The sequence below is a fragment of the Emydura macquarii genome, unplaced genomic scaffold (assembly GCF_026122565.2).
Source record: "Emydura macquarii macquarii isolate MOO-44397 ecotype Brisbane River unplaced genomic scaffold, CSIRO-AGI_Emac_v2 contig_295, whole genome shotgun sequence".
Classification (NCBI taxonomy): Eukaryota; Metazoa; Chordata; order Testudines; family Chelidae; genus Emydura; species Emydura macquarii.
The window spans coordinates 4,025,457-4,042,844 of record NW_027130432.1 but is presented as its reverse complement, the minus strand read 5'-3'; the positions used below and the strand labels follow the sequence as shown (position 1 = coordinate 4,042,844).

General features: G+C 39.7%; 1 protein-coding gene across 3 annotated transcripts in view; it reads right to left on the bottom strand.

Annotated features, from left to right (window-relative positions):
• Positions 1 to 10,483: 10,483 nt before the first annotated feature.
• CYLD (CYLD lysine 63 deubiquitinase) overlaps positions 10,484 to 17,388 on the bottom strand; it is a 40,875-nt gene continuing 33,970 nt past the window's right edge. For all 3 annotated transcript variants that reach the window (XM_067550791.1, XM_067550805.1, XM_067550796.1), the window contains exon 18: positions 10,484 to 11,376. In XM_067550791.1, the coding sequence (XP_067406892.1) occupies positions 11,192 to 11,376 (185 nt within the window). In that variant the 3' untranslated portion in view covers positions 10,484 to 11,191. The remainder of the gene's footprint in view (positions 11,377 to 17,388) is intronic.

The window sequence follows — 17,388 nt, the reverse complement described above, 5'->3', positions numbered from 1 at the left end:
ATCCAGATACCTATACTGATGTTGAATAGTACTTTACTTGGCCCATAGTCTCTAAAGAACTACTCATGACAAAATCTGGCCTATTGTATTTTAGGATTTATTAGCTTTCTTCCCTTTCAGCTGACTCCATAACTTCTTATGTCCAAGATTTGCTTTCTTGGAATAGAATACATCAGCACAATGATAGTGTAAGATTCCCTAAGAGTCCATTTCTTGTCATGGTGAACTCAAGTCACTCACGGTCACTGGTTGGAAGATGCCTTTCCAGTAAATAAACAGATAGTCAAACCAGAGGAGAAGCTGTCCTCTGCCGGCTTTCTGATTTTACAAACTTCTCTTCTGTATAAGAATCTAGTGTGCATTAAGTGATAGGTTAGTCAACAAATCAACCGTCAATACAGTATCCTGTGTTTCAAAGGGCCTTGAGAGTTAGTCCAGGAATCTGTCATTCTTGTTTTCCTAATGGGCTAGAGCTAGAGGCTGGAGTTACTTTTGTTTTTAATTTTTTGGAGACATTCTCAAGGTACAAGTAAAGCTAGCTGAAAGTTTTCATTTTTTCCCCATCGTGTTCCCATTTGTCAATAAAAAAAGAAAACCTCCGAAACTGTTTGGGTTGAGTTCCATTCTAAAAGATTTGGGATGAGGTGGAGATAAGAGCCACTGTTTTATCCAAATTAAATTTTCATCTGTTTAATTATAGGTCCATTTCACTTAATTTCAGCCTACCTTTAATTTTATTTAAAAAAAAAAAAAAAAAAAACCAGACAAAGGCATTAAGTGACTATTATAAACCTCAGCAATTTCCAACAGTGAAAACTACTATACAGTGTATACTTAAAAATCTTACATCTGTAACCATTTAAAACTGAGACAGACTGTAAGTGGTGTATGTGTGTGTTTTTGTTAAAACACAAAAATTATTTGAGCACCTTGGATAACTAAACAGTACTTTTAACAGACATCAAAGCACAAGACATGCATTCCCCCATTGCTGCAGGACATTGGGACTTCAATCACAGGGGTAGGAGGCCAAAATATTTTCTGGTTCTGACCTCTTCAAATATAATTTTCTGGCTCAACTCCTGATGTTTGGTTGTATTTTCTGAGATCTAAGTCAAACTGTGCCTTCCCTCTGTGGTTATTTTCCCCACCCCCGCTCACTCTTTTTAATTCCCCAGCTGGGTGTATTGACCATTTAGAAAAAGCAGTTCCCTTTGCTTTTGAACAGTCTGATTGTTTAAATAGGCTTGTTTCAAAATGCGTTTGATGTCTTGGACGGAGTCTGAGAGTCAGCCTTGAGTCTGAGTCCAGGATCATTTTTCATTAATATCTTTAGCCAAACTATCTTTTTAAACACTTGTATTTTTCACTAAGAAGTGAAAAATGAAAATGTAACATTACTTTCCAGCTTTCAGGAAACTCTAGTGTGGGCTGTGCATTAAGCATTAGAAGTGAGAGGTCCTTAAACAATTTGTGAAGTCTATGATTAGGGTTTGGTTTTTTTCCCCCCCAATAACTGATTTTTGAGTACTTTTACTTCACATGCAACCTTTGAAAAGCCATATCTTGACCCATCTCCTGTTGCTCATTTCTTAGGTAATTTCTGTAGCAGGAAGCCATGAGGAGGATTTCGTAGTGGAGCTGGTCACTAAAAAGAACAAAAGCCCTTTTTTCTTTGTGAACAAAATTCTTTTGAAATATTTTTGGTTCTCTAGAGGAAATTTTGAAATGAAATAAAAAAATTTCAAATAGACTTGAAAGTTTGTTTTGATTGTTTTTCAATAAAGCCCCATTTTTAGATAAAATGTTTAGGTTGAAAAATGTTGCCCAGCTCTACTTCATAAAACATCGCATTTAGAATGTAAACTATTTTTTTAAAATCACCTTCCCAAGCTTCTCAAACCAATTCAGTCCACTATTTCCCCCTTCAAGAAACCACCAAAATTTCCTTTCAAGCAGAAATTTATCATTAATCTCAGGAAAGAGGAGAATATCTATTGGAAAGTGTGAAGTTTTGAATTATGGGACTTTAAACATGCTCCTCATACATGTCTAGGACTCTTTAGGCAGGCTCTATGCTGTCAACTAGGAACACCTGTCTCTACCCCTCATTTTCAGTGGGTGTTGGCATCCCTACACAGCTTAGCAAGTGCCATCCAGTTCAGACCCTCCTCTACCAGAGCAGCTAAGTATAGTTCTGCTGCTCTTTACTCATGCAGTAAGGATAACAGCATTTCATTACCCCTGCATTAAATACAAAAATGAATTGTAACCCAAAGCCAGGCAAAACTGATCACTTTTGACAATGCAGCTCTGTCTGCTGAATACATAGGCAAAGTAAGCCTGCCAGCGCAAATACGGTCTGCTCCTGAAGTCTTTTCCCACAGTTCATCACCAGATGTCAGGGGAGGGCTTGTTCAGACTCTGCTTATCTAAGTACTAAGAAATTATTATAGTCATGAACAACAGGCTCTGAGTGGTACTAGAACTTTAAATGCAGATATGTTGTACACCAGTCAGACAGGAATAGGGGTTTGGTTTTAGGTTTTTTGGTTTTTTAAACAAAATTTAATTTTTTTTTCTTTTAAAGCAGGCACAAAATATATTCTCTACCTTGACTTTTTTTGGTCTTGAAATAAGACAAAGCTAAACAGAGACTGATGCCAAATTTGAATTCAAATGAAGGTGCTGAAATCAGTGCTCAGTTAGCTGCTTGCGTTTTTGAAGAGGCACACTTGTGAAGCGATCAAAAAGTTAGAAACCAATTATAAAGCTCTAAGCAGATATTCTTTATTATTGTGCATGTTTGTTTAAAAGACCTGGTTCATCTTAATGGTGATGAGTCTTTTTGTTTTGAAACCCAAAATGTTTTCCCACTTAGCTATCTAAGAGTTTAACTTCACAGAAGCGCACACACAGCTCTGTCCAACAGCACGAATACCTCTAGAACATTAAATAAAATGTACAGACCACAGCTGCAAAGGACAGAGAAGAAAAGCTGTTAAAAAATTAAAAGGGATAGGGGAAGAGGGATTTTTGCTTTTCTGCAGCACGTCAGTTATGAGAAGCTGGTAAATATGAATTTAAAAAAAAAGTGTGGCATTTAATTTACAGAGCTGAAATTTTGATTTATCAAGCTATTCCCTCCCCTCCATCCCCAATCTCATCTTTGCAATGTTTGCACAAGGATGTAGACGTGGGACGTAAAATTTCTAAACTGCTAGCTGAAATCTTTTAGTATATTTTTTTTTGAGATTATGCACAAAGTAATTCTTCCTCCCCTCCCCTCTTTTCTTGCTCCTGTCCTCTCAATCTATTACACTGTGAAAAGTAAAACAGGAAAGGAACCTGGCCTCCACTGCTAAGAATTAACTAGTTTTAAATTCTCAGAAAAAAATTCATTTCCACAAATATTTCAAAATTAAAACAATGCAAATGCCCTGCTGCTGAGTGCGAAGTATATAACTGTTCTAATTCTACATCATCAATACATTGTGCTAAGATTCTGAACCTGAGACTATCAAAACTGACAAAGCCCTGGCTGGGATGATTTAGTTGGGGTTGGTATAGATGACCTCCTGAGGTCACTTCCAACCCTAGTCTTCTATGAAATCTATTTAAAGAGGGGAAAAACAGATGAACACGGCTCTGGTGAATGCAGCAATGCCTTTCTGCCACAAGATGGCACTTTATGCATTTAGTTACTTACAGGTAAGCTCACATCCTGATACTAATGATGAACAGTTTTATTATAGCAAGAAGAGTAATTAAAATACATGTGTGTTTAAAGTGAGACGAGTGGAAGAGAGTAGTTGGGGATTGCATCACAAGGAAATATTTTAAATCAAATTTGCAAAGATTTCCTTTCAAATTCTTTGCAAAAGACATGGGGGGAAAAAAGTCAGGGCCAGAAACTCAGCTATTCTATAAACAAACATCAGGTATAAATGAGTTTAGTTTCATTGGGGGCCATGGTGTTTCATCATTTTACACCAATGAGGATCTTGGCCATTACAATGCAACTGTTTAGACACACGTAATCAGATGGTCAAACAAGTAAGCTCTACCTAGCCTTTTCCAGCATTAGTGAAACAGACATACTGTGTCTCCTTGTGTAAACACTGGACAAGGTTGCTGTGGTGGAATAGTACATTACAAAGCAAAGTTTGTACTGGGTGAGCCACTCCACACACTGCAATCTAAGTGGGTTAGCATTGCTTGTATGAACAAGAGCCACATTAATTTGAAAATAGTTTATTTTCAGAGGGGAAGGGGGTAACCCTGGATGTTCATGCTGGGAATCCCTGCACATCTCACCTCAGGGACAGAAGTTTACAAACATAGACCCATAGAAAGAGCTAAAGCCTGAGGCTGAGAGAGGAGTATTAGGGAGTTATTCAGGGTGGTTTAACAATTTTAAGCTACAGCTGAAAGATTTCAAGAAGAAATCTGATCTCCAATCAAATCCAAACACCCCTGATTTTGGTGGGGGAGGAAGGTGGAAGAAGGGCAGAATCCAAATCTATTTCCAAATTTCACAGGTGGTCCATCTCAAATTTGGATGCATACACCTCTGAAGACTGAGGAAATTCAAAACCCATATATTAAGGAAGAGACTCAAAAGTCCACCTAGTTTTGGCTTGTAGATAGAACGGCCAGCTGCAGTTAAGGCACTAGGTTTGAAACCTGCATTCAGTTCCTGGTTATGCCAGCTGACTTCCTGTATGACCTTGAGCAAATTACCCAATTGCTTTGTACCTCACCCATCTCAATGTATGTCTTCACTAATGCAGCAGCAGCAGGGATCACTGCAGCAGGATGGATTGAGCGGGTCATAGAAACCCGCTTAAATCGATCCCGGGAGTGCTTGCCGGTCGACATCATTAATCCATCTCCCTGAAAGGAGTAAGGCTGTGTCAACCGGAAGATGTTTCCCATCAACGCAGTTCAGGGAAGACGCCGCGGAACGGCAATGTAAGTAAGTCGACGAGAGATACATCATGACGGCAGGGTACACCAGCCCTCAGTGTGGTGGGAGAGAAGCGCCTAGAGAATTGATCTTCCACCAGGCTGTTCAAGAGGGCACTGGGATGAACTGGTAAGGGCCATTTTGGCCTAGTCTATAAGTTTTACAGCTGAAACGTGAGGGATTGTTTTGAGTACATTTTCAGTGGTGTTAATTCCTAACCTATAATTGTTTTAGAAAAGTCATGTTCTTACACAAATGAGAGTGGTTCTCTCAGCTAACAGGAATTAGACTGTAAATTCACATTGTAGCAATATTATTATACTTATATGAAGAGGTTACTCACCTTGTATTAACTAAAGTTCTTTGAGATGTGTTATTCCTGTGTCCCCCAATATCAGGTTTTACATGCACTCCATGGCCCTGCTGCCAGATAATTTCTTCCCAGCAGTATCCTTGTGCTCTGCCCCAGAGATACAAGGGGCAGTTTTGGAAGGGATACTAAACCTCATGCTTAAAGGACAAGCCAATCTGTAACTAAGAGGAGTTGGGAAGAAGTTTTCCCTATGGGAAGTTAATTCCACAATCATCTACTGCAGGATTGCTTGCACTTTCCATTGTTACATCAGGTACCCGGCACTGTCCAAGACTAGATGGGACAACTGATAGGATCAGATATAGCAATTTCTCTGTTTCCTGTGCAAAATTCAGTTAGGAGCCCCCTCAAAGAGATTGCAGGAAGTTTGTAAAAAAACAAAACTAGTTTACATAGTGAATTCAACATTTCTAGATAAGTTATAAGCCCCTGAAGAAATGAGAGCCATAAGAATGTTAAGTTTAATAATATTAATACAGAAATAGTATATAGTACATTCCTTTCCATAGAAATTCATTCTTCTCTAAATTTACTGAAAAATATTAAGGCTAAATCAGGGCAGCCTGATATGACTTTTTTCTCTCTAACCACCACTTGGAGACAGTCTTTGTAAATTTAAGAAACTATGTATGCACAAAAATACCAAAAATAGAGCAGACAAATGTAAAACATGCTTCAGAACAATTAACTCAACTTAACTTAAATTTAAACAGGCAGTTTACCTTAGTAAAGGTAAAGCTTAATTCAACCTTCATGCCAGCTCAATCTTCAAACTCTGAGTCAAAACAGAAAACATTTTGTGTTTTAATACTATGAAGCAGACTATCACCAAGGACTGTGGCGACCAAACTCATCCATTCCAAAGAAGTGTAAAGTGCTAATAAGAAAAATGCATTGAACTGAAGTAACTGATTGCTTATGACCATGAATAATTCTTCTGCTACAGTTCCTTAAAAGAAAAATTCTCACCCCATATAATAAAAATCACACAATTACATTTCTAAGAGCACAATATCAGAATAAATGTCAAATAAATTAGAAATTCATTGCACAGAAAAAGACAAGTAAGACCTCAACTGAAAATAGGTCTTCTTACATTTTTCTTCCAACATCACCTCTGACCCCAAAAACCAGAAATAGCTTTGTGTAATGCACGAATCTATGCTGCTTGTGCATTGATGTATGTGCAAAGCAGTTGCTTTAGTGACCTTTCTCTGACCTTACAACCCCAACCTAAGCATATGATCACTGCTGTAATTTGCTCACATTTCCATTGACTCTGATACTTAATTTCCAAGTTTGTTCATTGAACTAAGCTGAATACTTAGGTGTGGTATGTGCTGTTACCAGGCCATCTATTCAATTTAAAAGGTTTTTAGAAGTTAAAATTCATGATGATGAACCATGTTATTTTCATATCAATTTTAGTTGTTTAACGCCTTCCTTAACCACACTTGCAGAAAGAAGGGAAAGCTTAGTTTAAAGAATAAAATCTAATCCTCTAATGAGAAGACACACCATTGTAACAAAATGCCTAAGAACTGAAAGGGGATATTTTCAAAATAATGAAAAGGGTGATAAATGTCCATTTCCCACTAAACATCAGGCAGCTGGGTAACTAATGTCCTTGGGTGCCTATTTAAAAAAAAAAAAAAAAAAAATCTCCCAAATGCTTGTTGGCGTTGTATAAACAGTGGCAACTACTTACAAATTCTGACTTTCTGTGAGCCTCCTCTCCAGGAAATAATAGAGTGCAAAAAGAGCATCTTATCCCCTGCAGAATTTTCAAATTCCTTTTCATTTTTAAATTGTCTGTTCATAAATAAGAAGATTAAATAACTGCCTAGGATTTACATCACAGTGGTAATATCGTGTATTTTGTTTACTAGTTTTTCTTCCTAGTTTAAACCTCTGATCTCATTGAAATCAGTTTTATATATTTGCATAATCCTTTCCAGTAAAGAGAACCAGAATGGTTCTTTAAAACACACAGTACTATGTCAGAGTATGTTATCGGTTTCTCAAATCTGCTGCAAAATTGTCCCATAGATTACAGTAATACCGAGGTTGTGATTAGAAGGAGAGTTTTTCTCCTCAAGAGAGTTTCCAAACTACTATAAATCTCTCCCACCTGTTTTAACTCTTCAATACTACACTATGAACTATAGTGAACCACCATACAATCCCTTTAAGTGATGAATAGTTAGCTCATAATTAACCAACAGAAATGCATACTGCACAACCTGCATATCAACATATATTAGACAATCAGTAAAAATGTGCAAAGCAACAGACTGACATTCCCTCAATTCTTTATACAAATTCTCCAAATATAACAGTGAAAAAATATTTATATTTGAACTCATTCTCTTTGGAAATAAGTCCAATGATTTGAGAGGGAGAAGCCAAGAGGACATTTATACTTGTCCTTATTATAATTCACATTAGCCAGTAGGCATGTGTTATCTCTGAAACATTAGGGTCAATGAAAATAGGCAGCTCTGATAAAAACATATTTCACAGTTTAATAGCTAGAAAATCATTCAGCTAGAATGATTACACAAGCCCACCACTTCTACCCCCCCTCCCCCCGTTTGCTCCTCTCCCCAAAATTGGGCATCAAACTAAATGTTTTTGTGACATGTAACAAAATGTTTCATGAGTTGAATTTTGTTCAGAAAAAAATTAATTTTCTAAAAAGTCAATCTGAATAGAAAAAATCAAGAAGGTTTTTTTTGAAAATGTTGAAACTTTTCCTCTGACAATTCCACACGTTCTGTACATATTTGCAAAATTTTTTGGTCAACCCTAATCTTCATTTTTCAACTGAAAAATTTTCCCCAGCTCTTCCCACGACTGTGGTGGCCATTTGAAGAGCTAAAGCTAGCCTTTTCAGAATCCTGACTGATGATATAATATGAAAAGATAAGATTTTCCTACAACTTTTCAAGGCAGCATGTGGTAATCTATCAGTATATTAAAAAGAAAATAATACTTAAATAGATATTGGGAATGAGTGGGGTGAAGTCAAGTGGAAAGGAGATGCTGAAGGATTCATTCTTCTCACAGCAAAACTTTTTGGGGAAACTTTAGAAAATAGTACTCCAGCTGGAAGGGACATGTACCACGAAAGCTCTTACAAAACCAAAAAAACCCCAACTGCCTCTTCCTTACAGAAGTCAATGACTACACTAACATCAAAACAGGAATATCACCCAAGTTCTCTCACAAGATAAACTATTTTCATAGATTCAGAAAAAGCCACCCAAAATTTCTAAGCCTATTTCTTGCTGGGAAGGGAGAACAAATGTGTGTATCACTACAATCTTAAAATTTATGAGAAACACTCAGATACTAGGCTAATGAAGGCCATAGAAATGAAGGACAATATATATAATCAAAAAAACAAAAACACCCCCGCACACACACCCACCCACCCACCCACCCACACACTTTACAGTTAATGGACTTGGCTATTTCTAAGCACAAGCTTCTTCCTTTTTTTTCTTCAAATGTTCCTGCCTTTTCCCTACATGCACTTCAATTAAGTCTGAGATTCTCAGATGTTAGCAGGCCACTTGTTGCTCATGTTTTCCATGGAGCAGGCTGAACATAAGACTTATTTACAGAACAAATGGAAGAAGTGCCCGAGTCTAGCATGTGGCTTGAAAAATCCACTCCACACTGCTAAGCAGGTGTGGGGGCCTAAACAATTTATGTTAAATTTAACCTTTTGTTTAAAATAAATTGTCACTAGCTTTTGTGCTTAAGATAACTTACTAACTGAACTGAATGCAAGACAATGAAGTGTTGACTTTCTTAGTCTGTAGAAAGACAGCTTTTGTGTGTGCACCTCTGCTTTCTTCAGTAGTTTTGCAGCCACCATAAATGAACAGTTTCAAAGCTGCTACTTAGTTTCAATGCTATTCAGAGTTCTCACCAGGAGACAGGCGCTGGAGTTGTACACGGCAATAACCATCCCACCTACCTGAGGCAGCAAAGGCTATGAAACAAAGACCTGTTTCCTCCTCCCATCTCACAGAAGCCAGGAGGCTCTCAGAGTAGCAGTCTCTTCCCCGTCTCAGCAGCCAGGCAACTCTAGAGAATGAGAAGATTAAGCTTTCTCCCTATATTCCCATTAGCTATGAGCTGGGCTTCATACCAATTTTTCCTGACCATCTCACTAATTCGAACCCTTTTGCTTACCTAACCCTTAACTTTCATATCTACCTTTTACTGGCAGTTTAAGTCCTCCAGCTACTCCAGCACAATTCTCAAATCTTGCCCTGGCACGTGTCTAACAATCAGCTGATTGTTAAAGAGAAATATTCTACATTTTCCATCACAAAAGTACAACATTAGCCAAGTTTTTACAATATCCTGAAGGCAAAGTGTTTTGGTATTGGGGTTTTTTTTATTTGTTTTAAATGATAGTGTGTTTTTTCATCTGTTCTCCATCCTTTCTACACAGGAGTTGATCCCAGATGCAGTTACTCATGTAAAACAGTTCTTAAAATCTGAAAATATGTGCTACAATCCACAATAATGCAGCTTATAACCTATAATTATTTCTACAACCTCCAGATTTTGCTGTACACACAACATTTCTAAAACATTTTTAAAAATAGTTTAGACAGAAGTAGCTAAAACGCAATAAATACAATAGAATTCCATTGCAAATAAGAATCAACTTCCAAATCACAAAATATCAATAACCATTTACAGTGATACATGTTTTGAAACTAGTGTAATTCATTGTTTGTTCTTACGAATCAGGTACCATGTAAAATGTTTAAAATGCTATTTTTAAAATTGTAATGTTATCTCTCCAGATGTTTATATTTTTAACATTAGTTGTTAATCCTAAGCAATGAAAAATTTAGACCTATTACATATTCCCCAGTCAGCAGCTCAGTATGTTGTAGGACAGTCAAAGTATCAACTTCAATTTACTGAGGACTACAGATTCTACTTTTATAATACTCCCTGAGGCAATAAGCCACATTGTTTAGTTTGCCATCCAAACATTTATAGATATTTAGTCTTATGTTCTGCAAAAAAAATAAAAATAAATAAATAAAAGAAGACACTTCCACCTGTTAGTTTATATATCTACTGTTATGCTTGGAGAATACTGCCTCAGTCCCTGAAGAAAAAAATATCAAACATACCAAAGGAAGGTACCCAAGTAAAATAGGAATAAAAACCTCAAGGAATAGAGTAATTTTTAAGATTATGATGGGTTTTGTGAAAACCTAGAAAGCTATAGAAGTAGACATGCATGATATCAATAGACAACTAAGGATTAACAAGACCACAGAAGTCAATTGTAATGACCAGTTTAAAAATCAAACAACTTCATTAAAACCAAAATTATTTCTTCCTGAAGGCAACCGTTAGCTACAAAACAAAACCACAAACCCACTCTCATCCTTGGTCCACAGAAATACACTGACCAAGAACACAGCGTATGTGTTTACATTCTCAATGGACTACGGTGGTTTTTCCTGTTTCAATTCCCATTTCAACTTCTCCCATTTCAAAATTAACATTATATCAATGCACTTAACTTAAAGCTTTAGTTTTTAGCAACTTCATTTAGACTTTGTTTATAAAACAAACACACACGCACACTTCCTAGAGTGCAAAATGCTTATTAAATACCTCAATGACAGAACTCTACATGTAGTTTTTAAAAAAAACATTCATATTTTTGCTCTAGGAGTCAGCTTTTCCCCTATCGTCGCATCCATTGCCGGCAACGGTTGCATCAAAACTGACTAAGGTGTATAGTGAATGCAACAGTAGAAATCTGCACACAGTTTCTTCTCCCTTCCAGAGTAAAATGTTCATTTGTACAAGCTCATGGTTGGACTTTGATACATGCACATGTAAGCATCACAAAGTAATCTTCGTGCACATCCTTGAATTTTTCTGGAGTCCAGTGAATGTAGTTCTTCTAGAGACATTTTTAGGTACTCTCCAACTTCTGGGCATGGGGTAACTTGTGGAATGTTAAAGCCATTCTGACCTCCTTTTGTGGGGAAAGCAAGAAGAGAAACAAGAAGTTACTCACCTTGTGCAGTTACAATGGTTCTTTGAGATGTGTCCCCCTATGGGCGCTCCACTCTAGGTGTGTCTGTATCCCTGCGCTGCTGATCAGAGAACTTTGGTAGCAGTCCATGCTGCCCACACATGCACTGGTCCCCGCCTGTCACGAGGCTAGTCAGCATGCATGGACAATCCCTCCTCAGTTCCTTCTCTACTGCGGAGTCAACTACTAGAACTCCAAGTAGAGGGGAGGAGGGTAAGTCGTGGAGCACCCATAGGGGGACACACCTCAAAGAACCATCGTTACTGCACAAGGTGAGTAACTACTACTACTTCTTCGGGTAGTGTCCCTATGGGTGCTTCATTGTAGGTGACTCCTGAGCAGTACCCACCACTGGAGGCTGGGACTTTGGAGTTGAGTCTGATACGGATGGCAGTACAGTGGCATCGAATTTGGAGTCTGCAGTCGAATCCCCCAGGATGGCCTAGTGTTCTGCGAAGGTGTGCGCAGATGCTCAGCTAGCTGCTCTGCAGATTTCTGATATAGGGATACGCTTGGAGAAGATGACTGACCAGGTAGAATGCATGCATATTGAAGATGGGGGGGTTATGTTATGCATTTGGTAACCGAGTTTAAATACAGCCCAAAGCCCACTTGGAGAGTCTGAGTTGAAATCGTTGTACCTTTTGACTTATCTGCAACAGAGAGGAAGAGTCTCAGATTTCCTGAAGGCTCTCGTCCTGTCCAAATAGAAGGCCAAGGCTCTCCTCACGTCAAGCATATGGAAGCTGAATATGCTGATTTATGTGAAATGCAGAAATCACCTGGGGAGTGAACTTTGGATGCAGTCTAAGCATGACCTTGTCAGGGAAGGACACATGACCGTGCAATCAGAACTGCTATTTCCCCAATACCCCTTGCAGAGGTGATGGTGATGAGGAACACTGTCTTCATTGAGAGGTGAGTTAATGAACAACGGCCATGGGTTTAAATGGGGGCCTAGTCAAACCTTTTAATATTAGGCTCAGGGTCCCACTGAGGAGTGGGAAGTTTGGGTTGTGGAAAGAGGTTTGCTATGCCTTTGAGAAACCTCTTTGCAGTTGGATGTGAAAAGACTGAGCATCCTTCTACTTGCTCATGGAAGGTTGCAGTTGCTACTAGATGAACTTTCAGCAAACTCATAAAAGTCCGAATTTCTTGAGAAATCAACAGGTAGTCTAGGATCACCAGTACGGTATATGTATTAGGGATGACACCAGATCTGAAATCTCTTTTATTTTTGTAGCTAGATATAGCGAGTAACTCCTTTCCTACTGTGCAAGAATACTTCTTGCACCTCTTCAGAGCAAGATGTCTCTATGCGCTGGAATCATGAAGGAACCAGACTCTGAGCCACAGAATCTATAAGATGGGATAAAGAATGTGCCTCTCGTTCTGCGACAGAAAGTAAGGGGTGATTGGAAGAATCATTGGTGGACATAGTGCCAGCTGTGACAGGTAAGAGTACCATGTCTGTCCGGACGAGGTGGGATCAATCAGTATGATGTTTGCTCTTTTTTCACAGGATTTTCAGTAACAAAGGGAATGGGATCATAATTGTTGGAATACATTGTGGAGTACCACTGAATCTCTCCCCCATTCATGGCTGCGTGGGAATTTGCAGCTGAAACTGTCCGCAGTTGTGTTGTGTATTCCCAGCAAGTAGGCCGCTGACCTTGTAGGAGATGCACAGTTCCATAGTTTTAGTGCTTCTATGCACAAGGAGCAACCTGGTGCCTCTCTGAATGTTTATGTAATACATGCAGGCCATATTGTCCATCATTACCCTTGTGTGCATGTGTGTCTTTGATCAGCAGAAGGAAGTGAGCATATTGATGTGGAGGCATGTTTCTCCTGAAGACCATTTATCCTGTATCATGTGACCATTGAGATGTGCACCCCATCCTATGAGGGATGTATTGGTGGTCAGCAGTAGAGATGGGGAAAATTAAACAAACTGGATTACCATACAGACATTTACTGGGTTCTTCCACCAGTTCAAGGATTGTTTGACCCTGGCAGCGTCAATAGTAGTTTACTCATGCTGTCTCTCTTCGGGCTGTAAACCAAACTGAACCATGCCTGGAAGCGTCTCATGCATAGTCTGGCATGAATAATAATCAATGTGCCCCATGGCCATGTGCCCCAGGAGCTGGAGGAAGTCTCTGGCTGAAATTTGGGGGCTGGATTCTACTGTCTATCAACCAGGAGAGACTGAGAAATCTGTGATATAGGAGGAGCACCTTTGCCAGAATGGAGACTAACTTTTGTACCAGTATTCAAGTCTACTTTTGTTGACTGATCTGTAGGCCCAGATTCTGAAACAGGTCCAGTGTAGTCTGAGTGACTCGTTGGGCCTCTGAATGACTGAGCCCTGAGAAGGCAGTCATCTAAGTAAAGATAAATCATGACGCCTTGAGAGCGTAAGTGGGCCACCACTACTGATAGGATCCTGGAGAATACTCTGGTAGCCAATGAGAGGCTAAAAGGGAGTACTGTGTATTGGTAGTGGTCTTGGCCTAGCGTGAACCTGAGGTAATGGCTGTGCTCGGTATGCTCGAGATGTGAAAATATGTATCTTGAAGGCCGAGAACGAGTCTCCTTTTTCTAATACTGGAATGATCGTTGATAATGTGACCATCATGAATTTCTGAGCCTTGACAAACTTGTTGAGTGCTCCAAGGTCCAGTATGGATCTTCAACCTCCTTTTTTGTTCGGTATCAGAAAGTAATGAGAGTAGAAGCCTCTGCCCCTTAGATGTGTGGGCACTGGCTCTATGGCTCCTACGCTGAGGAGGTGGTTTATCTCCTGATGCAAAAGGCTCTCGGGAGAAAAGTCCCTGAAGAAGGATGGGGAAGGATGTTTGGGAAGGGGGAGGAATGAATGGATAGAATATCCACATCAGGTGATCTCCAGCACCCATTTGTTGGAGATTATCTGTTCCCAGGTGCTGCAGAACGGGGTGAGAGAGTCTCCGAAGGGATGGGTGGAGTTTTCCAGCATGAATTGAGGAGTTCTATGGACACCTCAATCAACCCGTCAAAACTGTCTCTGAGATGGGTGGCTGAGAGGAGGTTCACTGAGTTCCCGACATCTTCCGCCTGGGGAGCCTCAGTTTCTTCCTCTGAGATTCATATGATCTCTGTGCATATTGAGATGGATATTGGGATGAGTGTTGTGAGCAAGGCTTGAAGGTGGGTGAAGGCTGTACTTTTTGATCCCTTCGGATCTATACATGTGGTTATAAAATAGAGTGGCACTTGAATCTTTTAACATGTGGAGAGTTATCAGTCTTTTCAGCAAATAATTTCATCCCCTCAAAGGGGAGGTCCTCCACCATCATTTGGAACTCCTTGAGGAAGCCAGAGAGATGAGGCCAGGAGTCTCATCTCTTCACAATGGCAAACAAGAACGTGCCACAGTGTCAGTTGCATCAAGTGCAGACTGGAGAGCCTTTTTGCCACCAGCTGGCCCTCCTTAACCAAGGCTTTAAATTGTTCCTTGTGAGAATCGTGAAGGTTGTCGGTGCAGAGAGGCTTGTACCAACAGCATCAGAGACATGGACCTGATAGGCATTGACGGATACTGCTGACATATTGTCAGCAGTACCTATATTGAAGACCGTACCGACAGACTCTTCCCCAGGGCGGATCTTCTATGCTTCTCACACCCCTGCAGTGCCGATGCTTCTTTGCCTGCACCCATCAAGTCCTTAGACATTCTGACTTGCTCTGTAGGTTCAGTACTGCGCATGCCCTGGATACCAGATTTAGACGGCGTCAGCACTGTCGGTACCAATGATACTGATCAAGCCAGGGATCATTTTCTGCTTGACTGGTGCTCGCTATGGTGACTCACCAATCTTTTCTTAAAGGCCTTACTTGAGTGGCTCACAGGCATCTCTCTAAGCTCACCTCCTTCCGAAATGGAGGGTTGCAGTGAGGGCTCCTGCTAGGATTCTACAGGATGAAGTGCTGACCCATGAGTAGGAGTTTGAGCCTCAGTTCTCTGCCTTTCCTGGGCTTCAGTTGCTGACACAAGCCACACGTCTGTGGAATGTGCTTCTCTCCCAGGCAGCAAATGCATTGTGAGTGTCCATCAATCACTGGGATAGATTCCTTGCAACTGAGGCACTTTTGGAAATCCTGAGAGCTGGGTATACCCTTATCCAGGATCCACGCACACATGGGGTCAAAGGAAGACCAAAGAAAATAACTTTTGTGGGGGGTGGGGGGAAGGGACGAGTAACAGGCAAAATAAAATGTAAATGAAGCAAAGAAGGAAAAATGAGCTTCAAAGGAAGCTAAAATCAGCAATTCTAAGAGACTTAATGATCCATGAATGGACAGCTCTAGCTCCATCTCTAGCCAGAGGCGGCTGAGAAGGAACTGAGGAGGGATTGCCCACGCATGCTGGCTGGCCTCATGGCAGGCAGGGAGCAGCACATGTGCAGGTGAGGCAGACTGCTACCAAAGTTCTCCAGTCAGTAGTGCAGGACACAGACACACCTAAAGTGGAGCACCCACAGGGACACTACTCGAAGAATATTAAGTTAGCATCTTAAACATCCATACTTCCTCTTTAATGCTGTACATCTTTGAAACATCTTGGAGATGTCTCAAATCTAAGGCTGTCACTCTGGGCTACATGATGAACTTCTGTAGTAAGTCTAAGTATAAACACCCCAATGATTACCACAGCAGGCTTTTGTAACTCTATGGGAACCTTTGTATGCTTATAGGAACCTTGTAAACAAATTTAAATTATTTTGGTCTTAATTGTTTAAATGAAACATATTACTGAATTAATTTCCCTAGCTAGCATGAGGATTTGACAATATGTCAGTCAAATAGCACCACTGTACCATACAAAGCCATTATCACTCCAATCTTAATGATTTGCCTAGCTAATGGGGTGCTATCAGAAGCTGATAGCATTCAATGGAAAAATGCAGTAACAGTCATTAAAATTAGTGGGCAAAAAAAATTACATCATCATCGGAGGTCTGCTGTGTGAATCCAGTAAGATTTGTGTATTTTACTGGACTTTTATTTTAGCCTCTTTTTATTCCTGCTAGCACTGCAAAACTAATACAGCTATAGGAGAGAGATCTGGATTCTACTGTGGCTTGCATGTCATCATCGGAGTTAACATTGTCAGTTGCAGAATGTTTATAAACCATGATGATATGCAAACCACAAAAAAGTTGTGCTTTACTTCCAAGTCCCAGACTGAGTTTGCAATGCTTCTTGTCATAGGAGGTATTTTTCCTTTTAAAATGAGCAAATTCAATTAGGAGAAACATGGAACTCCATGATGCTGTTTTCAGGGTGTCACTTTTCCACAGCGCAGCACCATATAGCAGAGAATGACGTTTTCTATTTACACACAACTATGACCAACAGAGAGTAGAGTTACTAAACAGCTAACATTTGCGCAGAATTCTTGAAGAAAGCCTTTGAAAAAAAGTGATTCACAATTTTTAAATGGACTTAAGACAAGTCACACCGAGTCCGATTTGAAGCATTTGCTAGATGTAAGAGGATGAAAGAATATTTGATTTCTGGCAGCATCTAATTCCCAGCCTGAATCAGAATTCTTCTCCCCAGCTCCTGAGATGTTCTCTACCCCACAAAAGTCAAACCAAAAAGTACAAGGGCTCCAGATGAAGATTTCTACATGCAAATACAACTGGTTCCCTGAGTCGAACACCTGTTGTGCCTATTATCTCTTTTCTAAGGTACTAGCCACAAGTACTGAATGCACTGTCCTCCTCAGTTCACCAGCGTTAATGCAACAATAATTCAGAGAATGTCAATTAAACAAACTGTTATCACAGGATAGTGGTCTCCCACTGCTATCTAACCAAAGGGTACTGATTTTACCATATGAAGATTTTATTTCTATTATGCCAAAGACAGCTAGTTTAAATTGTTTAAGCCTGAGATTTTGGA